This window comes from Clupea harengus, chromosome 9 (assembly GCF_900700415.2).
Source record: "Clupea harengus chromosome 9, Ch_v2.0.2, whole genome shotgun sequence".
NCBI lineage: Eukaryota > Metazoa > Chordata > Actinopteri > Clupeiformes > Clupeidae > Clupea > Clupea harengus.
In genome coordinates this window covers 19,005,381-19,031,858 of record NC_045160.1, presented here as the reverse complement: position 1 = coordinate 19,031,858, position 26,478 = coordinate 19,005,381, and the positions used below count along the sequence as shown (strand labels likewise).

Below are 26,478 nucleotides of genomic sequence, written 5' to 3'. Positions count from 1 at the left end.
TCTGGCAATCAATCTGTTAACTTCAAGTTAATTTATTAACATGACGTTTGATAAGTTGCTGTAAATGACTGCTGCCCTTATAGTTTTCAAACATATTTGACAGTAAGTCAAGAATAGACCTATAAGCAGTAAACATGCTTCTTTGGGTTCTGGCGTTGTCTTTGCCAGTTCCATATTTGTATTTTACGACAGTGGTGTAAAAGTGAACTACACTCAGTATAAAAAAAATACCAATTCTTGCATAATGGGGCTTTAAGGGAGGAGCAACAGAGGATAAGTAGCGACTCCTAGAGGACACCAGGGCAAGCACGGCCTCCTCAGAATTAAATGACTTGAGACATGAAAATCTCTATAATTCAATTCAATTCAATTCAATTCAATTTTATTATAGCGCCATAACAATACAATTGTCTCTATAACAATAACAACACGTGAAATACATTTGTAGCCTATGTTATATTTTCTGGTGATTGTGGTGACAGGAAAGCTTTTTTTATGTCATATCGTTTTTTTAGTTGAGATGGTTTCTTGGTCTTAATAAAATGTCTTTAACATACATTGGTGAAAATACCACCAGGATCAAGCAAAGCAGCACCCTTCTCACCCTTCTCAAACAGCCCTGTTCAGAGAAACCTGTTTGAGGCAGACCCTGTCTATCTGCTATCTGTCTAACTTATGCAGGGTGTATAGGGGTGGCAGAATACTACTGGCCGGTATGGAAGAGCTGATTGTCGATAGATAGATAGGGCCGGAGAATTTAAGTGGTACTGCCCTCCTCTGTGGTACTACAGATATGGAGAGTGTTGCCTGATGCTCAAGGAAGGTATTTGGGGTTCAAGGTTGATTGAACCTTGACACTTAGCTGGCTATCACTTCCAGCTTGTCTGGTTTGTCAAACTGGGCAGAGAGATCCTCGGTGATGGGGATCTTCAGCACCTTATCCATATGTGGGGCCGGGTCCTGAAAAACCTTGTCAAAGAAGATTGTATTTTTTTTTTTTATAATTCAATAACCCTATTGCAATGTAGCACATTTTCACTTTTTAGTATTGATATTATTTTCTGTGTATTATGAGGGCCATTTAAAGACAACAGTTGTTTTTATGTGTTATTGGTTTTGCTTGTGGTATAATGGATGTCTGTTTGACTTTGTGGATTTTCACGGAGGGTTGGATCTGCTTTCACTGGCTTTGCTATGCATTCTCCTCAGCTGATGTTCCTGCTTTGGTACACCCTGCACAGATATATGTTGAAGAGCTTGTGTGTATGTGTGTATATCTGTCACCTGATAGACCATTATCCTTGCACTCCCATGCATGCAACATGGAGTAAAAGCAATTCAATCTCATAAGCGTTTGAAGAAATGTATCCCATTAGACCTAGTATAATACGGTTTCACAACACAGTGGTTCCAAAGTGACATTCCTTCAAATTCTGCATAATTATACATAGGTACAACAACATTGACACATTGAATTCACAGTAATCTTCATGCTGTTCGCAGTAGGCACTATATACCTATGCAAACGTAAAATCTGACACAAATGACACTGCATAGACACCCAAATGCATTTACTGTACAAGAAAGCATACATACTAACCTAAGGGTTTACCATAGCACACACAGAAAAAATGCTCAACACTGACCACATCATTAGTGAACGCATTGCTGACTAATGGTCACTAATGTACATACCCACACACTGCAAAAAGTCCCTGTTTGCCAAATTATAGATGACAGTACAACACATTTCCCCTAACCATTCCTTTCAGCCACAGAGCAGTTACTGAAAAAGTTTAATTTAATATCTAGGCAGTCTGTCACTAGCAGGGGGGTAATCACACACATCGTCGCAAAGTGGCTGGGGAGCACCCACAACGCATTCATCCGGGGCAACTCTGCTCTCTGTCAGGTGGCAGAATGTGGTGGCTTTCGGGGCTGCTGGCTCCTAGGAGACAGTGGCTACTTTTTGTGCCCCTACCTGCTCACCCCCCTCCAGCAGGCCAACGCAGAGGCAGAGGTGAGCTACAACACAGCTCACACCAGAACTCACGCCATCGTGGGGAGGGCCATAGGGTTGTGGAAGCAGCGTTTCCGGTGTGTCAGAAAGACTGCTGGTGGCCTGCAACCGCACCCTACAAAGTGCTGTACTGTGGTGGTGGTTACAGTGCTCCTGCAGGCTAATGTCCAGCTGCCAGAAGACGAGGAAATCTTCATTGAGGATGCTGAGGAAGTCCATCTAGTGCCTGACTGAATGCATCCTGCAGGCCTAGAAGTACGCCAGCAGGTTATTGCAAATATTTTTAGAACTCCCTTTCTTTTCACCCACATTTTCCTCCACTAGGCCTGCTTGTTTGCATTTACCATGCTCTAGCACAGATGTTATACACCTTGAATGCACAGCATGGTGTGGTTAACTTGTATCGGCTTTAACCCTAAACTAGGCAACATTAATAACAGTAACTAAGGTAAACTCTTAATGATGACAAGGGGTATGATTACCCATATCCACCAAAGCATGGTATAACCCATCACTGTTATATCTAAAACTTCATATTTTTAATGAAACAATCATAAGTTGTAAAATGTTTACTAACTTAATGTCCGACATGCGTTTTCCATTTATCCCGACAAGGAGCTAAAGTAACATTGCATTTGTTTCACTATTACTCAAATTATACCTTAACAGTTGTGTCCAGGTCTGTAAACGCAACTGTATTTGACAGAGGACAGATGTAGGTTGTTAGCCACAAAACATTGGCTCTCAGTCTCGCACAAACTCTTCGTAAATTATGTTAAATTAGAAAGTGTTACTTTCATCCTGGCTCTCCCTTATGTGTTAAGACAGCTTTTGTAGCAGTACCTTGGATAGCCAGGATCCTTTCCCCCAAGGGGAACCATATTCCATTTGTATAAGTTCTTAAACCTGAAGAAGGTCTTAGGCCTACACAAAGGATGAAACACATCTCTGCTGTGAATTCCCTTACATCAGAGCACCCAGACAGTGCATGCCCTTGCTGTTGTGTTCAGGAACTGATAAAAAAAAAAGCATATATGAATCTTGAGATTTGTTTTAGTTGGTTTATCTCTGACCTTGCCTGTTATTGGCTGAACACCAATATGTAAAATGTTTAGCACACATTTTAGAGCTTGCAGATATAAGGAAGATGGAATACAGCCCAGTTGGCCATCTTATTTTCTTTTTTGTTCTTTTTCCTGGTTAGAAATAGCTAATTAAATAGGCCTAGAAGGAAAATAGGCCCCTGAGGACGTTTGACATTTTTGTAGATATTGCTGCACTTTCACAATAGATTAACATTAGGGATTAGAATGGCGTTACCATCCAAAGAGAGGACATTATAGTCTATCACTGTTACAAAGAAAATAAGACATAATCTAATACATTTCTAAGAACTACTTAGAACCCTAGTCTACTGCCTATTCCTCTCAAATGTTTTAAAAATGCGTCATCTAAAGTCATTCTCCCACACCCCCACTCCCAACCATCACTGCCTATAGAAGTGATAAACACTAAGGTGTCCACTAAGTTAAGTTACTAAATTACTGCAATATGACCTGTCTTAACACATGCAGCCTATCTGGGGCATTAACCGAGGACAATCATTGCAAGGCAATATGTTGCATGCATGGCCTATTTCACTACAGTGTCATTGCTGTGTAATTCACTACCTCCCTACTCATAAGCCTTTGAAATTAGATAATTGTAGGATCATGTTAGTGTCTAAAATCAGCCCAGCTCTTCCAGATTCTGAGCCAGGTTTTTACTGATGGTCTATCACCATGCTCCCAGCTACTCCACTCCGTGTCTTGCCTGAAGTCTGACATGTTTGATCTCCCGCACACTCTGCAGCCCAGCGCACCTGTGACTGATTCTCTCATCAGGCACAGTATTTAAACCTGACGCTGTGGATCAGTCAGTGTGGAATTATCTTTTGTTCTCCAGCCTTGTCTCTTGTGCCTTTTTGCAACTCTATTGGATTGGATTGGATTGGATTGGATTGGATTGGATTGGATTGGATTGGATTGGATTGGATTGGATTGGATTGGATTGGATTGGATTGGATTGGATTGGATTGGATTGGACTGGATTTTGGACTTGTGATTGACACAAGCTCCTGGAACTCAGTGGATAAACTTGTGTTACCTGTCTTGCTTCTAGTTTTGGTATTAATTCAATTTTATATATATAGTTCCAATTAAAATTGAAATGGTCTCTAGGTACTTTACAGAGCCCACAGCCTGAACCCCCTAGGGCAAGCACTAAGGCGACTGGGGCAGAAGGGAAGGAAGGAGAGAAGGAGAGGAGATGAGAGTCAGGAGCAAGCAGATGGATTCATACACATATCAGAGGATTAGCACGCTCTCGCACGCTCCCATGAAACATAAAAGAAGGTATAAACATGAAATGTACAGAATTAATAGTGAATAGAAATGGAGAGCCAGCATTCAAAGCATTGGCTGTAGAACAGCTTAGTGGGTATGCAGTGTCCTCATACGGTTACTATTATAAGGATAGGCAGAGCAATGAAACAGAAAACTGTCAATGATGACATTTGTTTATATTACGGGTAACTAAGCTGGCATACAGTATGTATTATAAGCAGAGAATAATTTGTGCATAATAGTTTGGTGGGAATACTGGGCAGCTGTAAGCAGAGGGTTTCTACAGGTAGATCGGGTGGAAAGACTGTTGCAGCATCCCACAGCAGAGAAAAGAGACAGAGTGAGTAAGAGCTAAGTTGCCTTATATGTGTACATGTAATTATGGGTTATGATCATGAAGAACAGCCATTAGCATTTGCAGGTAAAGTTCCTACTATATAAGAGAGAACAGAGACAGGTTAGAAACAGAATATCAGAAAATGTGTCGCACACAAACAAAAATAAACGATCCGCTGCCAATTATTTAAAAACAACAAATGAATTATATTATGGCTATCCAGCGCTGGGAGATGGGGAGGGATCCCCTTGGGACAAGAACCAAAGAACCATGTCGACTGACAATGTAGAGTAATATTACAAGATTTTACAGAAATAACACGCTGCATAGTTTTATTTATTGTGACATCGGAGATTAACACTAACATAACAAAAAAAGAATGACAGAAAGTTTTAATTTGGCTGAAATTATGTATACAACCAGTTTGTGAAGTGTTTGAATGTGAAGTGTGTGTGGCTTGCATATTTGCAAATTATGGAGCATATATAAATCACATTGTGTTTGTTTGCAAATCGTGGGGTATTTGTAAATCTTTTTGTCACTAAATTGATCCCACTGCACAGCTAGAGTAATACATTATATTGTTTGATTCTACGTTTTGATCTTCTCATATTTATTATATTCATCACCATAGTCAGAAAAATATTGTGACAAGGAGGTTGGGTATATTGCCCCTTACACAAGAGGTGAGTTTCATGACAAGATTATGATCAGAGAGGGATATCAACTCCAGTCGGCTCGAATGCCTCCGGTGACTTATTGTTGAACTGTTTGCTGTTGCTCAACACATTCTTAGCCAGTGACATAGTTCAGATTGTATAAAAAGTAATATTAAGGTGTGTAAACTCTTTGGCATGTATAGTGCTCCAATGTAAAATTTAGCTGCCTATATGAAAAAAAATTGAAGACTTACCGTCAAGCAGAGCTGCTCAAAAGTTCTTTTTGCAAGTTCAAGTCAAGTCTCAAGTCTTTGAGCTCGAGTCCAAGTCAAGTCTCAAGTCTCTTGATTGTAATGAGTGTTCCATCATCTGCCATCCAATCTGCTTAAAACATGACATTGTTATATCTAAGTAATTCAAAGCATGTACTGTATTATCATCACTCATTTATCTATCACCATATTCAACATAGATTATTTATTTATCATTACTTTAAACTGGCTATTGCAATATGCAATGCAAAACTGCAATGCAATATGAAAAAAACTCACAATGAACGCTTTGCTTTAAAGTTATTAACTGCATTTTGTCTTATGACATGAGCATCAACATACAGCTACAGTGTACACCAAGTATTGAGGTCCTATACTTACAGGTTTTTCTCAGTTGCTTTGGTACATTTCTCAGATAAGAATTACAATTCTCAAAACTGTTCATCCTCCACATCATCTATTCACTTGTCTCGTTCTTCTGGATTTGGGAATGCTTTTGCACATTCATGCAAAAGGTTAAGTATAATCGTCTGCTGTTTAGTCGTACCCCCCAAAACACCTAGGTATCTATTCATTGTGTAAGTCATGACATGCAAATGGGTTATATTAGTTATCTAGATTGATGAGGATGGATTCAATTTGTTAAAAGGGAAAACATGAGTGTAAAACCTCAGGCCACCAAGCTAGAGTGGAAAAATATGAAATGTCTATGATCATCACGACTGGATAACATTGCCTGGTTCTCAAATAATGTATGTGCCGTGTAAAACGGTCCCATTGTGTATTTGTAGATATAGCCTACTGTCCAGTCACTTGGTGCCTTATTGAATTTAAAAATGGTTGTAAGTGACATCAAATTCCACTTGCTAGAACATAATATTTAGTTAGTTGGAAACATGCAATAATCTGGTATAGTGATAAATTGGTGTGAGTGAGAGACTTCCAGCATATAATTTTGTATTGGCAACATGGATACATATTGTCTGTCTTGGTAACAAAACATGACAAAAGGACTTGCATAGGTGGCACATATTCATTGGCGTGATTATTTACTTTTGAGGCATAAACTAAGCATTTTAATAGAGTTACGGGCTTTTGCAGGTAATCCATTGTGTCGTCCTGTTTGTACGAACTGTTCCGAGAAATGCACTTACTGTTTAGAAAATGTTATGGATGATTTGAGAGATTTAGCCTACCTTGTCTACTTACTATTGAGACAAACTGTAAACAAAGGACTCACTTGACTTGAACGTAGCATTTAGCTTATAACGTTTAGCGCTCAGTTCTCACGTGACTTGGGTGAAAAGCAGTGATGTGGCGGAATCTGTCTTCGGTTTCAACTTCTGTAGCATAGCTGTCTAACTAGCTGGCTAGTGTCTAACAGTTTAGCTGACAAAATGGACAGCTCTGGGAAAGAAAAAGAAGCAACGGCTCTCATGGCAGAGGCTGAAAAGAAAGTAAAATCATCCCAGTCATTCTTTGGATCTTTATTTGGGTAAATATTCATGTGAAATCAGCTTTCGATCTAACTAAAGTTAACTAACTTTGCTGGCAGTGTTTTTAGCGTAATGCAGATGTCTTAGTGTTGAGAGTTGTTTACGACATTGTCAACGCTATCTAGTTTCCCTCCTTTCTAATTCTTAGAAAGATCTTATACACAATGATATAACTCAGCTTTCTAATATATCATATCCACAACGCCAAGCAAAATCTGTCGGTTAAGTGGTATCTACTCTAACTAACGTTAGCTACTGCTACCAAATACATTAATGGAGTTGGGACGCAAGCTAGCGATTGTTAGCCTGATGTTGGTTTTAGTGACATATTAGCTATACTTGCCAAGTTACTCATAAAATATCTAACTCAAACTGTTACTATTATGATGCAAGTTTGTCTACAACCCACTCTAACATAGCAACATAAGCTAAACTGCAAATTACATGCCTAACATTTATCTTAGTCATGCCAGTGAGCGCATTATGCAAGTTAGCATGATTAATCAATGTGTAGCACACTGTAGAGGGTTGTGCTGGTTATATGGGTAATCAACAATGGGAATAGGTTGTCAAGGCAGGACAATCCTCTTCCTCCTGCTCACGCGTCTGTTTTCTGGCAGGGGAAGTCCTGTAACAACAAAACTATTGTAAAAGCACATTATGTCCCACACTAGCGCACGTACCGAGAATGGTTACATTCCAGTTAAACTGATGCACGAAAGAAAGACATATGTATTTCGGGGCTAAAGTATCCAGCTTTCAGAGGTACCACTTGATTGAAAATTTCAAATAGCACAGATATATATGAAGAAGAAAAAAATCTTTCTGGGATGCCATTCTCCTTCAGGAACCCATTCAAATGTTCTATACTCATGGATGCTTGTCTTTTCTCTAAAATCTTCCTAAAAAATTATATGAATTATATCTTCCTAATTACATTATATGGAGATGTCAGTGACATCTAAGATGGGCAGTTTAGTTGATAGAACCAACAAACCATGAATGAAAATACTTTGTAATAATGTGTCAAATGAACAAAAACACTTTGAAAGTACTTTCTATGATTGTAGTCTTAAAAGTATTCTCTACTTAATGTAGAAACATAGCCAGCTGATAAAAAAACATGGGATGTGATATGTGAACTCATATGTGTGAGTGTGTGCATATAAATAAAGTATTACATCATAATTGTTGCTTGTGTTTTGCTTAGCCCAGACCTGAATAGAAACAGAGTTGCAACACAATTTACCCCCGGTAGACTTGAGGGTATTTCAAACTTGGTGTGTCTCAGTTCCATATACAATAAGTCACTGACATCTTGATGGACTTTAAGAAAATAGGTAATTCATTTACATTAATATTAAACACCTTAAATGGACACAGACAGTATGTTATTAGCTACAACATTTAAGAGAGAATGTCTAGTACTATAAAGGCAGTTATAAGAAAGTCTTAAGTTTGAGCAAAATGTATGACCTTCTAAACACAACTAAATAACTTGGACCTTTGAAACCATATGAACACTATGTTGTGGATTTTGAAAAAGTAATGGCTAATTTATTTATTGATAGGGGCTCATCAAAGCTGGAGGAAGCCTGTGACATGTATGCTAGAGCAGCCAATATGTTCAAGATGGCCAAGAACTGGAGTGGTAAGGACAATACTTACATTGCTTTTACAGTGGAATTTGCATTGTTCAGCGGCATAGAGACTTATTGCCAAACCTGTGAGACTCTGCTGGTGGTTTGTCTCTATCTCAGACATAATTTTCTCATGTTTGGTGTTTTTCAGCTGCAGGGAATGCCTTCTCCCAGGCAGCTCTGCTCCATTTGCAGATGCAAAGTAAACATGACGCAGCCACCAACTTCATTGATGCAGGGAATGCTTTCAAAAAAGCAGATCCACAAGGTATTTTCTTCGTCTTGAATTTTTGCACTGCGAATGTTGTTGAATGTTACAACCAGACACCTAACAAATTGGGTTTGATGTTCGTTTGTTTTCTCCTTTCTCTCTTCAGAGGCTATAAACTGTCTGAATCGGGCCATTGAGATCTACACAGATATGGTGAGAAAAGGAAACATGACTGTAATGACTAACAGTTGCCATTAAGACGTTTTGAGGATGCACAGAGCATTGCCTATAGTCACAGTGGTTTTGTAGTGCCGGTTGTCTTGTACATTGGAGATAATAGTGGTGATTAGACAAACAATGTGCAGCAACCTAAAAGTTGAACATTGCCATTGCGGTGAAAATACAACATGATGATGTTAGATGTGTTGGTTTAGTTGTACTTAGTCTTTACTTCAGCCTTCTTGCAAAACAGGAAGAAGAGTTTACTGTGGTTAAGGGGGAGAAAACTTCTTTTGACCGCTGGCGTGCTTTGTGTAAGCAAAAGTTTGTCTGCAAAGCCTCTTCAAGTTCCTTAAGTCTATCTTCTTTTCTTGAAATGGTAAAGTAACCTAGATAGATGGATACATAGAGTACTTTATTTAACCCCAAAGGGAAATTACAGTGTTGCAGCAGCAATTCACATAAATGACAAAAAAAACACACATAACTTAATGTCTGGCACAGGGAAGTCATTGTAGATGTCTATTGCGGTAGGCAGGAATGACGAACTGGAATGGCCCTTATTGCAGCGGAGCTGAAGGAGCCTCAGACTGAGGACACTCTGTTGTCTGACCAGTAGGTTGTGTGGGAAGTGTAGTGTGCAAAATCCTTCTCTCCACAAGCAACTCTAGCAGCTCCAGCTCCTTTATCAGCTTGTTCAGTTTCTTAGAGTCGCTGGCTCTGATGCTGCTGCTCCAACAGATGACTGCAAAGAAAGTTGCACTTGCCACAACAGAATGGTAGAAGATATTTAAAATTGTTTCACCTGTTCAATGACAACTTCAGCACCTAGAGATAGGACAGTTCACCAAAACAAAAACAACACATGGCTCGGCGGCGGGTCAAAAGGAGCAGCCTCAGAAAGGACCCACATTAGCTCCGTTTGGCCCGAAGGTGGAATCTTTGTGACTTTAACATTCTACCTGTCAATTGTCAACGGTCAACTGTTATAGCTGCAGCTAAGGGACCTCACATTCTCCATCAAGAAATAGTTGATATTTCCCCCTTGCTCTCCGTTTGGCACTGGCCCTGCACCCCTGGGGTCTCCTCTTCAACCCATCAACGTTGGGGTCTCACTCCGAGTAGTGTAGATTTGGACAGCGCAATCAGCTGGTCTTGGAGGAATTCAATACCCGCTTTCCCGTTGGCATAGTGACCCGATAGACCTGACAGAACGAAAGTAAAAACTATCAGCAGAAATGTGTTAAGCTGCACAGTATCCATATTAGCGTGATGCATGCTTCTGTATACTGTGCGTTTTTTGACAGAAAAAAGTACAATATAAACACAAGACAAATACAAAAAACACAAGATGTTGACGGGAGCTACTGCAACAGGCTGCCAGTAGCACAGCACCATCTTTTATTCCATGCATGTGATGTGACAATCCACTGTGAATATCTTCATATGAAGATACCATTTGTTTAAAGATTAGTGTTTTGGATTATCTGTATCATAATACACTTTGACCTTTTTTTTCAGGGTCGCTTCACCATAGCAGCCAAACATCATATTACTATTGCAGAAGTATATGAGACAGATCTGGTGGATATTGATAAGGTAAGTTGATAAATATTTAATTTTTATATTTTTAACCATTTTAGAAATCACATGTTAAGAAAAAAGAGGGTGCATAATACACGTGTACTGTTTAGAAAACCAATGTAGGGTATAATTGCATTATACCGATAATTTGGTAGTTGTCCGTCCCCTCTCTCTCGTTCTGAATGAGGGTAATACAAAAAAGACTGATTTCTGGTCTGATAAGTGAAGGCTAGAAAGTTGACCAGTTGTAACCACTCATCAAAGATTGATGATACCAAACTGATTGTGTATTGACCGCCATTATCAAAGGCAAATACAATGCAGATAGATAGGGCTTGCCGTAGCAGCACCGCAATGCAGCCAACAGGCAAATGCAATGCAGGCAGGCAGTGTGAAACAGGAGTTTAGGTTGTATGAAAGTGCTGCAAGATATATATGAACGTATTTTGATATATATGAACGCTGCTATTAGCCATCCTTGCTAACTCCCACCAGATGTACCCACTGTAGGAGTGTGCTCTGCACTTGCAAAATAATTGGCAGAAAGAGCTTTTCTGTCGGGTGAATACATTTGCAGTGATTTGAAATATTATATTTTGTGCCTGGGTGCCCACGTGACTTTTTTTCCCCTCAAGAACATCTATTGTCGAAATGGCTACCAGGAATATAAATGTACCTTAGAACGGATTTCATTGCAGCTTTGAGGAAACTTTTGTTGTGCTAAAGGAGCAATGGGCATGCTGGCTTGCAGCCTGTTTATGATTCATGGTCTCTTTGTCTTGTAGGCTATAGCCCATTACGAACAGGCTGCTGATTACTATAAAGGAGAGGAATCTACAAGGTCTGCAATCATTTTCATCAGTCTATGGTTAAAGGTTTAAAGTTAAATCCTTCACCAATCTTATCTCTCCTTTTTCCTTTACTCCTTTTTGTGCAGCTCAGCCAACAAGTGCCTTCTCAAAGTGGCTATATACGCTGCTCAACTGGAGCAGTACCCGAAAGCCATTGAGATATATGAACAGGTGGGTAAATAAAATGTTAGTTTCCACAATGTGTGTCTCACTGGAAGCTGAAGATAACAGTGAATTATAAACTACCTCAGCCCAAGAATAATGGAATTACATCAAACTGTGAAGAAATGTTAGTGTCAGCAGGTGACAATGTGGCAAGGGATGTTTTGACAGCAGCCCAACTTTAGATGAGCTATGAGTAGTAATTTTCATTTAAGACATAAAGTAAATAACTAAAATGAATGAATATTAAGAAATAAAATAAAAAATGTGTACATATTTTCAAAAATGGAAATGCACTGCAAACAGAATGATATACTTAAGTTAGCATGCTAACCAGTTAGCGGTTGTAATCTCCCACTTCTTGGCCCTCCTGTAGTGAGCAGCAAGGAGTGAGGCAATGTGCTGTGTGAAATAATTTAGCCTGCTAGCCAACTGCTACCCAGCCCTGCATATAGCACCCTTAATTGTCCAGAGAAAATTACTTTATGTGAGAATAACTCTCTCAACTGACTTTTATTGTCCATTCATATCATTTAGGAGATGCTTTCAAATTTAAAAGTTCTAATGATATTTGTGTAATGTTCCTTTACAGGTTGGAACCAATGCAATGGATAGCACTTTGCTGAAGTACAGTGCGAAGGACTATTTTTTCAAGGCAGCCCTCTGTCACTTCTGTGTTGACATGCTAAATGCCAAGGTATGCCCCTCTTCTGCTTCCTCTTCAGTTATTTAATATAAGCTGTTTTGCCATCTTGCTCTCCTTCAGACAAAAATCTTATCTTATTGTTCTTACAGTTAGCCTTGCAGAAATACGAGGACATGTTTCCAGCCTTTTCAGATTCACGAGAATGCAAACTGCTGAAGGTATACGCATATTTTTTGAAAGCTGTTATCAAATCCATGAATAACACATTAAGACTATTTCCTGTGCAACATTAGGAAAGTAATAAATGTTCCTCCATTTTCATAGAAACTTTTGGATGCCTTTGAAGAGCAGAACGTTGATGCCTTTACTGATGCAGTAAGTGAAACAGTATATTGAACCAGGCACATAGTGTTTCAAGATCAGCTTCGAATTTACATTTCTGTTTGTTAATTTAACTTCCAAGTTGATTTACAGAACAGATGAACATGTGATCAGTATGTGTGCTCCTTGGCCCCTGACCAAGGGACTTTAAGCCTGAGCTGCTAATTTACTGAGCTGCTGGAATACTGTTTAGCCCAGTAAATTGTCTTGTAGGTGCTGAAAGTGAACACTGTGATGTAAACATTGATAGTGAATCTTTTACAACCAAAGAAGAGATATACAATATATACTGTAAGTTAGATGGGTGCACTGCGATTGTGTATCTCAATTCACAGTTTTATGTCATGTTTACTCAGGTGAAGGAATATGACACTATCTCACGGTTGGACCAGTGGCTCACAACCATGCTGCTGCGCATCAAGAAAACCATACAGGAAGATGAGAGTGATCTTCGCTAAAGGCTCTCACACACACACTCACAGCTGCCTGCCCAGCGACTCTCATCCCTTGCCCTTGTCTTTTTGGATCATTCCCAGATTTTGCTCTGTGGCACTTTTTAGTGACTTGCAACTATTGTGACTGTGTTCTGTCAGTTTTTCAAAAACAGCCTTACGTGCCTTCTGTTTCTGATGAGCCTAGATTTTTCTTCCCTGAAAGAGCATCTTCCCAGAGCCTCTCATTTATTAGTGCTCCAAAGGAGGTCTCAGCCCAGACCCTTAAGAACACTAACTTTCTTCGACGGAAATCTGTTGCCAGGGTGAGCAGTGCCTTCAATCATGCGTATCTGCAGCACACTGTTGGGAACTTCAAAGTAGCTCTGAGAAGCTTTGTTATGTATTATCTGAAAAGCAGACATAGGTCTGAGCACAGCATAATTGTCTATGAAACGTTCTTGTTTGTATGTTTGTATTCCATAATGTACTTATTTTATTTTTTTTGCCACAGGGTGGTAATCATAAATTGCTGAAACAGTCAACTTTGAAATTTTTTGTGATGGATTTGATTGAAACGATTAAAAAGGAAAAATTAATGAAATGGTATGATGCATAAGCTTTGTAAAATAGAATGCGTATGGAGAGTTTTTGCTTACTGTGTGTTCCTTTTTCAGTTTATCAATGTCAAATTGGTACTCATGGTCATGTAACGTGTTTTACAGGTTTTTCTTGTTTTTTGCTTAGTGTGCGTGCGTGTGAGTGCGTGTGTGTTTTAGTAAAGTAAGCAATTTTTTTTTACCGGCTTCGTGCTGTGGTCATCCCATATAATTTAACAGCAAAATTGCAGAAGTACTGGAGGAGAGTTGTTTCCTCCGCTATTCTGGAGATTTTAGTTTTCGATACTTACCTAACCAAATGGGGGTGTTAATTGATAGAAATGGAAGGGTGCTAACATTTTTAGCCACGTAGGCCTACTACAACTGTATCGCATCAGGCAACATTAAGTGGTAGGCTTATAGAGCTACCAATATTTCAAAGAGAGCTACGCACCATGCCCGTCCGAATGTTTTTTTTTTTGTGTTGCTTTATTTCTACTGGTCGGCACCTGTTCAACATGGGAGGTCATCGGGGCGTAAGGCTTAGACACTTGTGCCTCAGCTCTGTACTCGCATGACATCTTTATATTGATAAGCGTTAGGTGTCAGCTTTCAGGAAGAACATATTATTTTCAGAACCTTTGTTTGTGAAGGGGAGGGCCCGGGGGGTGGGAGCGCTGTCGATCTCAGCGTCATTCCGCTCAACAAGTCTACAGGTGTGAAGTCGACGTCGCCTGCTTCAGGACATTGGGTGTCTGACTAAATAATATATGGGAAGAATGACATGCTGTCTTCTGATACTACTGTAAACAGTCTCAATACAGATACGAAAACAGGTAAGCAATTCGATTGGCTTTCACCAATCGTCTAAATATGTGTTTTATTTGAACTGATTTTAATTCTCTCAACTCAGAATTACAGAGAAACAAGCAGATTCAAGTTACTTTAGGCTACAGGCTACAAATTAAATCTGAGTTTGAAAACTATAAATTCTTGAAGATCTAGTTCAGAGAAGGAAGTCATAGACCTGGAAATCATTACCCTGCTAGTGAGATTAAACTTTTCACACCCGTGGTCGCTAGCTCGCTTCCTGAAACTGTTAGCTCTCAGTCACAGATAAATCTGAGTGTTAGTATTCAGTATTCCTTCTGGCATTTTATTTTCTGCTTTAATTTTCTCAAGGTGTTCTTTAGATGTTAACCTGTAGAAATCCCCAGGCTCGCATCACTGCAACCCCACCGTAGTAACAAGTCCCGTCAACCCCCACTTGCCTTTCCTCGAATAATTAATCTTTTGGGACGTAGGGGTTCTTCCAACACTCGGGCGAAATTATCGTTATAAACTTAAAGTCTGTTCACTTGGGGAGTGGTTAATCAAAAAGAAACGCAGCAATGTGACTTGGTCTATACCTGTTAAGCCTCTTACACCTGCCAACCCGCTTGTACACTACAGTGTACCCTATATATCTTAGGATGTTAAAAAGCATAACCTTCTTATAAGGCACCAGTAATTGCCCTAACACAGAATCGAGTATGTTTAGTGTAATTTTAAGATATACGTGCACGGGATGAAAATGAGCCCCAGTTCTAGATTGGGTGAGCATGAGTTATTCTTATGAGGCACCAGTAATTGCATTAACACAGAATCGAGTATGTTTAGTGTAATTTTAAGATATACGTGCACGGGATGAAAATGAAAAGATCTCCATACATACAGTAACACAGTGTCTAAACCACATATTTAATTATACACAGGACAAGATGTTATGTTATTTGTATAAGTACTTAGAGCTCAGATCTCCACCTGACATGCTCTCCCCTAAACTGAAGACCTCTACATGAGGAAATGTATAGCCTGGGGCAAAACCCTAATGCAAATGTAGTGTGTAAATGGAGTACACCTTAGAGGCAAAAAAAAAAACAGATATGGCATGCTGTAAAATACTGGCCACCAGAAATCATAATTACAAACATGTGGTTATGGAGCTGACATCATAAGTAGCTTCTTATTGTCACAGGATTGGTAGGTTAAGACAGAATCAGTTGTCTGATAGAGACACTCTTATTAACCGTATCAACTGTTCATGTACAAATAAATACTGTGATGTTATTGCAGCCTGACAGCCAGAAATATTACCAGATTGATGGAAAAATGGCGGGCTGGAAGGCTTAACCTCGTCTGAACTTTATGGAATAGAATAGTAAATATTGCGGATCGGCAACGATCTGACACCATACAATTATTATATGACCTCCAATATTACCAAGCAGTATAAGTTAGTGGCACAGTAAAGGCATAGCACCTGAGGTGATAAATGGTTAATGAATTAACAGTTTATTACTACAGTGAAAGAACCACTGCTTTCTTTTCCTTTTGGTGCTTACATTTGCTACAACCATCTCCATTTCCTGACATATTTCTCAGTGTCTATCATTTCTTTCACCCCTCTTCACTGTTTGATGTTAAATAAAAATTAATATATTAGGCTCTGAATTACTGGATAGTTTTTAAAGCAACAGTATGCAGCAATTTGTCTTTGTGATATGTTAGTGCGGAATAGTCAAGGTTTATTTGCTTGAACCATCAACAAACAATAGTTAAATCAGCTTTTGGATCTCGTAGGTCAGCTCTGGCTGCCTGTCTCATCTGTCAATTATCTACAGCATTCCCAGAAAATACATAATTTATTTCTTTGTCTGTGACTGAGGTGCTTTTTAAAGATAGCTTTACTTTGGTGGACCACAGCTGCTAACTGTGTGGCCTTGTTTCTGCAAAAAATCTTAACAACGCCAGGGTATGTTGTTTACAGGTCTTCTTATCAAGTTGGAGGTCTTTAAAAAAACTGAGTCTCGTACTCCTCCGTACGGTTGAGGTCCTGATGATTAGCCCAGCGTCGAGAGTCAATGAGGTTGTTGGAATCCCGGACACGAGCCCCCAAATATGTTAGGTGAAAATTCACTCTAGTTACCTCAGGACTCCGGAGCTGCATATAAGTATATTTATTAGACAACAACAATTGCAATCAGGCTCACTCACAGAATCGGCTGAAAGTGAAGCCCTGATAAACATATCGCACAAGGTTTATATAGACAGAAGTTTAGCGTTCAGCAGGGATAACCACGTGATGGATCTCGGACGTCCGAGGCTCCCTGTCTTGCAAGGATGGCAGTTTTGCACAAGGTCGGAAGAAGCTTATCACCTCTGGTCTAAACATGCTCTTGTACATATGCAGACTAATAATCTAAGTTACAGGGTCATTCTACAGATTTGGTGCCATTTCAGATTGTGGAAGATGAAAAAAAGTACATTACCATTTTAAACCTTTTTTGATTTAATGTGATGGGGTAATGTGTGTTCTTTATAGAAAATACCCTTTCCCAACTTAAAATGAACAATTCATTTATTATTTTGCAGTATTTTCTGAAACAAGTCCTTACTTTCATTCAACCCCGTCACGGCCATTTTGCAATTCAACAATACATTTTTAAAATAGACTTGTGGACAGCTTCTAGCATGATCTCCCAGTTTAGATGTCCCTTGTAAATAATGACATATTACAATGAAATGGAAAATAAAGAAAACCTGACAAAACCTGACAAAACACCAGCCTTTGCAGGTTATTATAATGAAATTTGTCTTCCAGCTCCGCATTTTCGCTATAGAAATGTCTAAGGACTCTCTCTAATTTCAACCAAATTTAACTTCACTTATTTATCCTGGTATAATACACATGATACAAATCTATTGATGTCATAACTTGTTTATTTGATACAAAAAAGTACAACATTCATCTCATAACAGGGCTGAAAGCATCATAACAGGGTTAAAAATCATGTAACAGGGTTGAGCGAACAAGCATCGTACGTCACATTTTTATCCTTTTTTGTCCTTTTTTTGTGCGTTCACACTCCTGAGGTACCTTTCCCTTCGTTCTTGATCAGCATTTCTTCTTGCCCTGTACTCCTTTGTGCCTTTCTGCTGCTGCTTTTGCCATTGATGAATCTGAAAGTGATGTGTATCAAGCAATATACTTTAAATATCGCAAAGATGTAAAAACTATTCAACCCTGTAACAGCAATTTAACCCTGTAACATTGAAAAATGTTGGGGGGGATGTTTGTGTTACGGGGTTGAATGAAACACAAGGACATAGTAACAAGCCTAAATTTCTATGAAAATGTCTCTGAAAATTCAATTTCTTTTCTTGAGAAAATGCATAATCAATGAAAAAGCAAAAAAAGCATTATTATTTTAATTTAAACTGTATACTCAAAATGCTTCATGCTATTGTTATGATGTTTAATAGGGACATGCGGAATTCTTAATGTTCATCAGAACAGCAAACATAAAAATGTTGAAATAAATAAATATTTTTTCTCTATTGCATATGAAAAACATGTGAAACTTTGAAATGCTGTAGTTTAAGTGTAGTTTGATCAATGTTCTGAAAAGTTATAGCAGTAGTACACCCTGGGACATTGACACTACTGAAATGGCACCGAATCTGTAGAATGACCCTACACACACACAGAAACACAGAAAAGCCAAGGAATATATTAATACAAGGCACTTGATTCATATATTCTTAAGACATTAACAGTGCTTGGAAATGATCTCCATCAGTTGCATTTGCATGTATAGGGTATAGGTTGTAAAATGAGAGATGACAGGTCTCAAGTAGTGATATTTAACGTGTACGTTTTTCTGTTTTTGTTTCTGCCGTAATCTTCTTTTGTAGTTTTTTCGAAAATGCTTTGTCTTAGGATGGGAGGGGGACCTATCTATCCGGACAAAGGCTTTAACAGCCCCCTCTGCATACTCAGAATGTGCAAAGGCCATATCTTTCCCGCTGTCACCTTTCGATTCCACAGCAATAGAGTCATGAATGTTAGATGGCCATCTACTGTAACTGCTGGCTTAAGCCTTTAATGCACAGAGCATACCCCAAACCTAAGAGAATCAGCTCAAGTGACCAAAGCAGGCAGGCTGGATCAGTATATCTTTTGCACATATTCCAGCACAAGTGCAAAACTACTGACATGAAATGAATAACTGACATGCATACTAGAGGTGCACAGCAACATAATTATCTGGTAATTGGTGTGCTTTCAAAGCATCACATTTATTCATTATATATGTATAACGGAACTGTATGCTGCCAGTTCACAAACAAGCCACCAGCTGATGCCAACGTGCGTCTGATGATGCAAGGGGCTGCCCACGCGCCCTCTTGCACAACTACTTAAATAATTATGAAATACTTGGTAGCGTGTTAGTTCACGGCAAGTAAAAATTCCATGAAACCTATAATTCAAACAACAGCATGTTACATCTTAAACGCATGAATATTGTCTTGTTTTAATGAAGGAGATTAACAGATACAGCTTAAAGCGACAGGTGATGTATATGTTTAGGGGTTTGAGTTTGTATGGAGGTTTGAAAGAAATCTGCACATGACATTGACACCTGACTCGGTTAAATGTTGACTCGGTGCAGCGACTGCAGAATATAGCGATTTCTTTTCAATAATTTGTAGTAAATGAAACTACAAGTTAGTGAAAACAAAGTCATATGTTTCAAGCATAATGGGTGTTTTTTATCTTGTGGTATATGATGATATGAACAGTGGTTGATGTATGTCAGTCATGTAGCGGACTTTTTTCCGAATAATAAGGCGCAACTTCGGTTAGAAGAAATATCGGTTTGCATACCATTATCTGTGCTTTCCCGAAACACATTTACATTTACATTTAGCAGACGCTTTTATCCAAAGCGACTTACATATGTGCGACTTACAATGTATACACATTTTACATTTACACTGATGGCACACCAGGAGCAATTAGGGGTTCAGTGTCTTGCTCAAGGACACTTCGACAGGGAATCGAACTAGCAACCTTCTGATTACTAAACGACTTCTCTACCACTGTACCACTGTCGCCCCACCAAAAATACGAAACACGTATTGAGATTCAGGTGCATCCCTAATGCATACTACATATATGTTATTGTACCTGAGCTACAGTTACTATACTCTTAAACCTGAGTGTTCTGTAACTTAAAAAATGTATCAGGTTGTGTCAGAATTACCAGTGCCTAACTATCTTGGGTTAAGAACAGTGGAAATGAAATGAAGAAAATTATTATATAATTACTTTAATTGTATCTTGGTGGTTGCTATGGTGGTTGCTAAGGTGTTGGTGTGTTGTGGTACTAATGATGGTCACTAGAGTGTTGCTATAGTGGTTGAGATGGCTGCTGTAGTGGTTACTAGGGTGTTGCTATGGTGGTTGCTAGGATGTTGGTAGGGTTTTTCTTGAGCAGTCAAAGGTGTTGCTATGGTTGTTGAAGTGGTTATCGAGGTGATTGTTAGGATTTTAAAGGTGTTTGCTAGGCTGTTACTAGGGTAGTTGAAGCTGTTGTTAGGGTATTACTGTGGTTGTTTATGTGATATCTACATTGGTTGCAAGGGTGTGGATATGATGACTGAAGTGACTGAAAGTTGCAGTTTATTAAGGAGAGGGTCAGAGACAGAGAGCGCATTCCTCCATTCACTTCAATAGAGAAATAGAGTGATGGAAAAGCACAGGACACAGGAACGACTGGGTCTCTCCTAAAGCTGGGTTATAAGCAGTACGTGTGAAAGTTGACTTGGAACAGTGTCAATAGTGCATAAACAAGGAGAAGTGATGCCATAAAACGTGTGGAGTAATAATAAAACTTGAGAATAACAATAGTGCAATACTTGTTATTTGTTCATTTATAGTTCGCTACCTACTATAAGAGCATTTATCAACTAAAGCACACCTGCTCAACCTTACCTGCAGCTCCACTCTTCATTGTCCCTGTCCCAGTAGAATTGTTATGAGAAAATGTATTAATGCAGACGGCATTTGTTTAGTTAATTCTAATCTATGTATCCTTTTATATGTCCGACATATTCTTATATATTATATTCTGTTCATTATAGTTTTATTTGATTTCATTATAATTTGTATATATGTTGTCTACTCTGTATGCCTTCCTTACAGCACTTTGGGCTCCTGTTTTATTAGTATTATTATTATTATTACTATTATTATTAATAATAATTGATAATAGTAATAATAATAATAACAATCAAATAATTGAAATATATGTAATACACTTAAATGTATTAACCTTAAACTTGTAGTTAAAATAAATAAATAATTTTGAATGTTACTCACCTGCAGGTCAGAAGAGGAAAACTCCAGCAAGGGGTCTGTCAGCAGGGGGAGACATTGATGCATCCTTGACACAAAATCAAGGTAATCATGTATATCATGCTCCCAAACACATCACACTAGAATACCTTATTAGATCCGTGATGAGTCAACGTGATTAATACACAAATCAGATAGTATTTCTCTTGATCTCAGACCAGAGAGGCAGGAGTAGGAGGCAGCCACCTCCAGTAGAAAAGGAGGAGGTAATTTTGCCATGGGTGGTCTGTTACCTTGTAAATGTATTTTGCATGACCCCATAAGTCTTCAGTTGCTTAGGCTGTTGGTGTGAGCTGGGAAGGCTAATGTTCATAACCAGCACTGCCATTAACTGCTTATTTAGTAAGGACTTTCCCATTCCACTAATACATCGGCGACACCAGGGAGTGACACAGGTGTTCTTGGGCGATGACATCCTAACGAAGCACAGAGTTTGCATTCAGTTTTATATCAAACCAGTGACACCGGAGCATGCACTTCTCTATTTGTTGAAAACAAAGATTTGAGGGGAAATTAATCTGTTACAAGCTTATTTGGTGAAGCTGACAGCAATAAAATAGGAAAACTATTGTGTCCTCGCACTTCCAAATGACGTGACTGTTTGATCTGTCCTGGGATCCGTAACTAATGCTGGAGAGGTGACATAGGAACAGAATAACTTTATAATCAGTGATCATTTTCTTTTTTTTTCTCTAACACAGATGGATCTAATGACCTGCAGAATCAGGAAGAATATCCATGATATGAATATCCATCTGCCCAGCCACTCTAGCGCATTACACATCAAGGTTCACTTTGTGTAATACACTGGGGTTTGGGTTTGTGTAATACACTGGGGTTTGGGGAGCCCCTTCACATTTTTCCAACTTTGTGTGTCAAAGTTGTACAATTTAAAACTTCGCAGTGAGCACTTGATCACCCTGACTTCTGTATTTGTCCCGTCAATCTACATGGCTGTTTTTCACAGAATGAAAAGCTATAGCAGAGTATTTGCTGCTACATTAGTGACTTGCACTGTTCTTGTGATCATTTACTCAACCTTAACCCTGGAGGTGGCTGGAACTCACCGTGATTTACCAGATATTTCTGTGAAGCCTGGCATTGATCACCCAACCTTTAGAGTAAGACCTGCTACAGCAGATGTAAAACCAAACCAAGTCCAAATTTCTCATGTGAGGACATTAGCGATCCAGGTTTCCCCTGGATTTAGAAGCGCTATTCCACAGAGCAGTGCTTTCTGGAACAGGAAACTCCACTCTGGTCTCAAAACGTTGGATAAGGCAGGGAATTTGACACAACCAGATATCAATGGCAACAGTACGCCAGAGAGTACAGAGTCTCTGCAGACCAACATAGCAGATTTCAATGCCTACCCGTCACTGTACCAGGATTTTTTGCGTAGCATGCATTTCCGCAGCCCTGACGTTCTGATTAATCAGCCTAACAAGTGCACTTCACGTGGCAAGCCTGACCAGGTAACTCTTCTCTTGGGTATAAAGTCTGTTCCAGGCAATTTTGAAGAGCGGCAAGCAGTTAGAGAGACATGGGGGCAAGAAGGGGTTTATGAAGACAGTTTGCTGGTACGCACAGTGTTTCTCTTGGGACGCAGTGGATCGGATGATCCTGACCTCACACATCTCTTATCCTTTGAAGCACAGCAATTTGAAGATCTGCTTGTTTGGGACTTTAAGGACTCATTTTACAACCTCACTCTTAAGGAACATGTATTTATCAAATGGTCTCTCCAGCACTGTCCTCAGGCCTCCTTTATTTTCAAGGGTGACGATGACGTTTTTGTCAATACAAAAGCTATTCTTAAATACCTCAAGTCACTGGAGCCAGCCAAAATGTCCAAATTATATGTTGGCCAGATAATATCACAAGCCTCACCTCACCGTGATCCTAAAATAAAGTACTATGTCCCACCAACCTTCTATGATGGACCCTATCTACCCTATGCCGGTGGTGGTGGCTTCGTCTTCTCAGGCGCTCTGCTAGAGTCCCTCTTCAGCATCTCCCGGTACATCCCCTTTTATCCCATTGACGATGTCTACACAGGAATGTGTTTCCATGCACTTGGTATACCTCCAGAGAAACACTCAGGGTTCCAGACCTTTGACATCAGGGAGCAGGACCGGGGGAATCCATGTGTGCACAGAGATCTGCTTGTGGTGCACCGGAGAAGTCCACAGCAGGCTATACGGCTGTGGCGGAGCATGAAGAGTCCTCTCCTCATGTGTTAAAGCCAATGTCTAGGCTAAGTTTCACTAAAATGGAGTAGAACGGGTAATTGGTGAAGATCATGTTGTCATGAGTTGGGACAGTTTGGCCTCTAGAGGCCGCCAAAAATACTCTTTGCCTGGTGTCTTATCTTTACTTCCTGTCTTTGTTTTCCCGCTATTTTCTAATTCACCTGCTCATCAGTGAGTCATGTGACCAATTCTCCAGTTTCCTTGTCTCCAGTCGCAGTTGTTCCAGCACGCTGGAATTAACTTTGTGGTTTTTTTTTTCTTTTGGAAATTTCTAGCCTCTTGTTTAGTTTAACCTGTTGCTGCTTAAGTAAACTTGTTTTTGCCTGCCTTGCTTTTGACACTGACGCATGCCCTGACACATGTCTAATTCAATTTTGTATAATTCATGTTGTCTGTTCAGCTTCAGAGTTCAGTTTCAGCTTCAGCATGACAAACATTTCACTATTTTTAATAATACTGTATGAAGCACTGTTTTTGTTATATTTAAAACGAACGAAATAACTGTATACTTGGCAGCACATTTCAGGTCCTGTCATCATTTCTACATATTCACTCAGAAATTCAAAGCCTTTTTCTGCACATTTCTGTGTCATAGCTGCTCCAACAGCTGATGTATAGGAACAGCAATATTTCAGAAAACATATCTAGTGAGGAGAAGATGTGTGTGTGTGTGTATATGTATATGTATATATGCTCATACAGCTTCACAATATATCCTCTATGTACAGTTTTTTTCATGTGCGAATATTTTTGAGGATGATTATTAGAATAATCACTGTTCACATAGACAGGAATTTGACAACTGCATTTAGCCCATCTGCTGTCGCACCAGGGGATGAGGTGCCTTGCTCAACACTTTTCATACTGATCCAGGAGATCGAAACAGCAACCTTTTTGTCCCAAGACTGCTTCTCTAACCTCTGGCTGTCCCCAAGTAAATATTAGGATTAGGATTTAGTAAGGATTTAGGGTATTTAGTGCCCAACTTTGTAACACAGTTTCATGTTTGCTGTATAATCTATTCCCATGCAACTGTATCTACACTCTGATCAGTAGTCATTTGGTATTTACTCTTTAAATTGGTCTGTGGATACCATTCTGATGATAACTGATCCATGAAATTCTATGTAATAATGATAATGCGATTCTGTTGTATGTTGGTCACAATGTTCCAAAGGTTATTCGTAGTCTACCTGTGATCTTGTCCACTTTTATTGAGTGTTTGAAAAAATATTGTGGTCTTCTGTTGATGCAAAAATATTTTATCACACTGTATGTAAGGATGTAATATAGGTAAAGTGCAAGAATAGAAACTGAGAATAGAAACAGCATTTAAAGGTGCAGTCCATGATTCTAATCCCATACATGTTTTGTCAGATTTTGGGAATTCCTGAATCCTCACTGTCCTTCAGCTGTCTGTTCAGTGTTTGCACTAAAAAAAGTGCTGGCTCTGTAAATGGGAAACAAACATAGTGGCTCAGACCGAGCCAAAAACAATCCCAGCCAATCAAAACAATGCATCAGCTGCAGGGAGGGGTGTAATTTGATTGAAATATAAACAATCTTTCGTGAAACCAAAACGCAGACTGCACCTTTAACTCTGATACGAACTATACTACTGCTGCACTACTATCAAATGTATTGCAGTAAACCACAATTTGTTTTTGTGGAAAACTGTATGTAAAGTTTACAGCATCTTATTTTAGAACTGCCACTCTGCATGTTACACTGTATTACAGTTGTATTATTGAAAAATACAACATTCAGGGAGGATATCAGGTCTTGGACAATCATTTCCGTCCAAATCAAACAGGGTTAACCAAAATGGTCTGGAAGCACAGCCTAAATCGGGATCTCCTTAACCTGTTTGATTCGGAAGTACAGCCTAGATCGGGATCTCCTTAACCTGTTTGATCCGGAAGTACAGCCTAGATCGGGATCTCCTTAACCTGTTTGGTCTGGAAGCACAGCCTAGATCGGGATCTCCTTAACCTGTTTGGTCTGGAAGCACAGCCTAGATCGGGATCTCCTTAACCTGTTTGATCCGGAAGCAAAGCCTAGATCGGGATCTCTTTAACCTGTTTGGTCTGGAAGCACAGCCTAAATCGGGATCTCCATAAACTGAGCTTTTAGAGCTTCCATGTTTAGATCGTAACATGAATTAAAAACATATGATCTTGAGAAACAAGTTTGTGCTGTTTGTTTATAGTTTTCATTTACACATTTTACACTAATGTATTATTTATTAGCACAAATGTCACAAAAAAATATCAGCCTGTACAATCAAACATGCCACTTGACTTCCCTTGTACTATAACGTTTTTACTTAAAGGACTGATTACACATGTTGCTATCACAATTGCAGTCACAAGTGCATTAGACACACATGGTGATTTTTTACACGTGGAAAACATAAATACATCTGAAAAGAATATAATAAATATGAATTAAGTACAATTTTGGAAAATAGAAGAATACCAAAAATGTGAGATTGAATGTTTAGGAAGGGTAATAGTGGAGCTGCTACCACAAAATGCCCAGAGTTGAACAGGAGAACAGGGCCCTATAACTAGGGTGACCAGATTTCCCAGACCTAGACCGGGACACTTTGCGCGCCACCGTAATGCTCGTGCACGCACGCGCTTTTTATCCTGAACATGTGCCCAGGTCAGACATAGACATAGATTTTGCCAACAGCACACGTAGGCCTACTGTTCACAACATAATGGGGTATCTCAGTTATTATTCATGCAATTTCTATGTAGCCTACATATCTAAGAAAAAATATTAAAAGACATTGAGTGAGTTTTGTGTGGGACCAACTTTATTTTTCAGAATTAAAGCATTCTTTTGGAAAATGTACCCACTGAACTTGTGAAAAAGTTTGTGAAAAGGTATTTTTCATTGCATGGCAATAAACAAACTATTTTGAACTGCTGCCACAGGCTTGAACTAAAGTTATGGTGACACTTTACAGTATAGGTACATGAATTATGAATTATTATTGTGCTTTACTTCATTCCTTTATATCTTATGAATCATCAGGAATTGACATGAGTTCATAGCCTCTCATTCATGACCTCATGCATGA

General features: G+C 39.1%; 2 protein-coding genes across 2 annotated transcripts; both read left to right on the top strand.

Moving 5' to 3' along the window:
• The first annotated feature begins 6,952 nt into the window (after nt 1-6,952).
• napab (N-ethylmaleimide-sensitive factor attachment protein, alpha b) lies at nt 6,953-13,892 on the top strand. The gene is made up of 11 exons (XM_012832758.3): nt 6,953-7,167; nt 8,740-8,819; nt 8,960-9,076; nt 9,186-9,232; nt 10,760-10,837; nt 11,608-11,663; nt 11,760-11,844; nt 12,428-12,532; nt 12,631-12,699; nt 12,806-12,856; nt 13,219-13,892. Exons 1-11 carry the CDS (start codon nt 7,070-7,072, stop codon nt 13,318-13,320), a joined length of 888 nt encoding a protein of 295 aa, XP_012688212.1. The 5' UTR covers nt 6,953-7,069; the 3' UTR covers nt 13,321-13,892.
• Nucleotides 13,893-14,561: 669 nt separating this feature from the next.
• Nucleotides 14,562-25,575, top strand: b3gnt2l (UDP-GlcNAc:betaGal beta-1,3-N-acetylglucosaminyltransferase 2, like). Its single transcript, XM_012832715.3, has 3 exons — nt 14,562-14,728; nt 21,106-21,180; nt 21,837-25,575. Exon 3 carries the CDS (start codon nt 22,086-22,088, stop codon nt 23,376-23,378), a length of 1,293 nt encoding a protein of 430 aa, XP_012688169.2. The 5' UTR covers nt 14,562-14,728; nt 21,106-21,180; nt 21,837-22,085; the 3' UTR covers nt 23,379-25,575.
• Nucleotides 25,576-26,478: the final 903 nt, after the last annotated feature.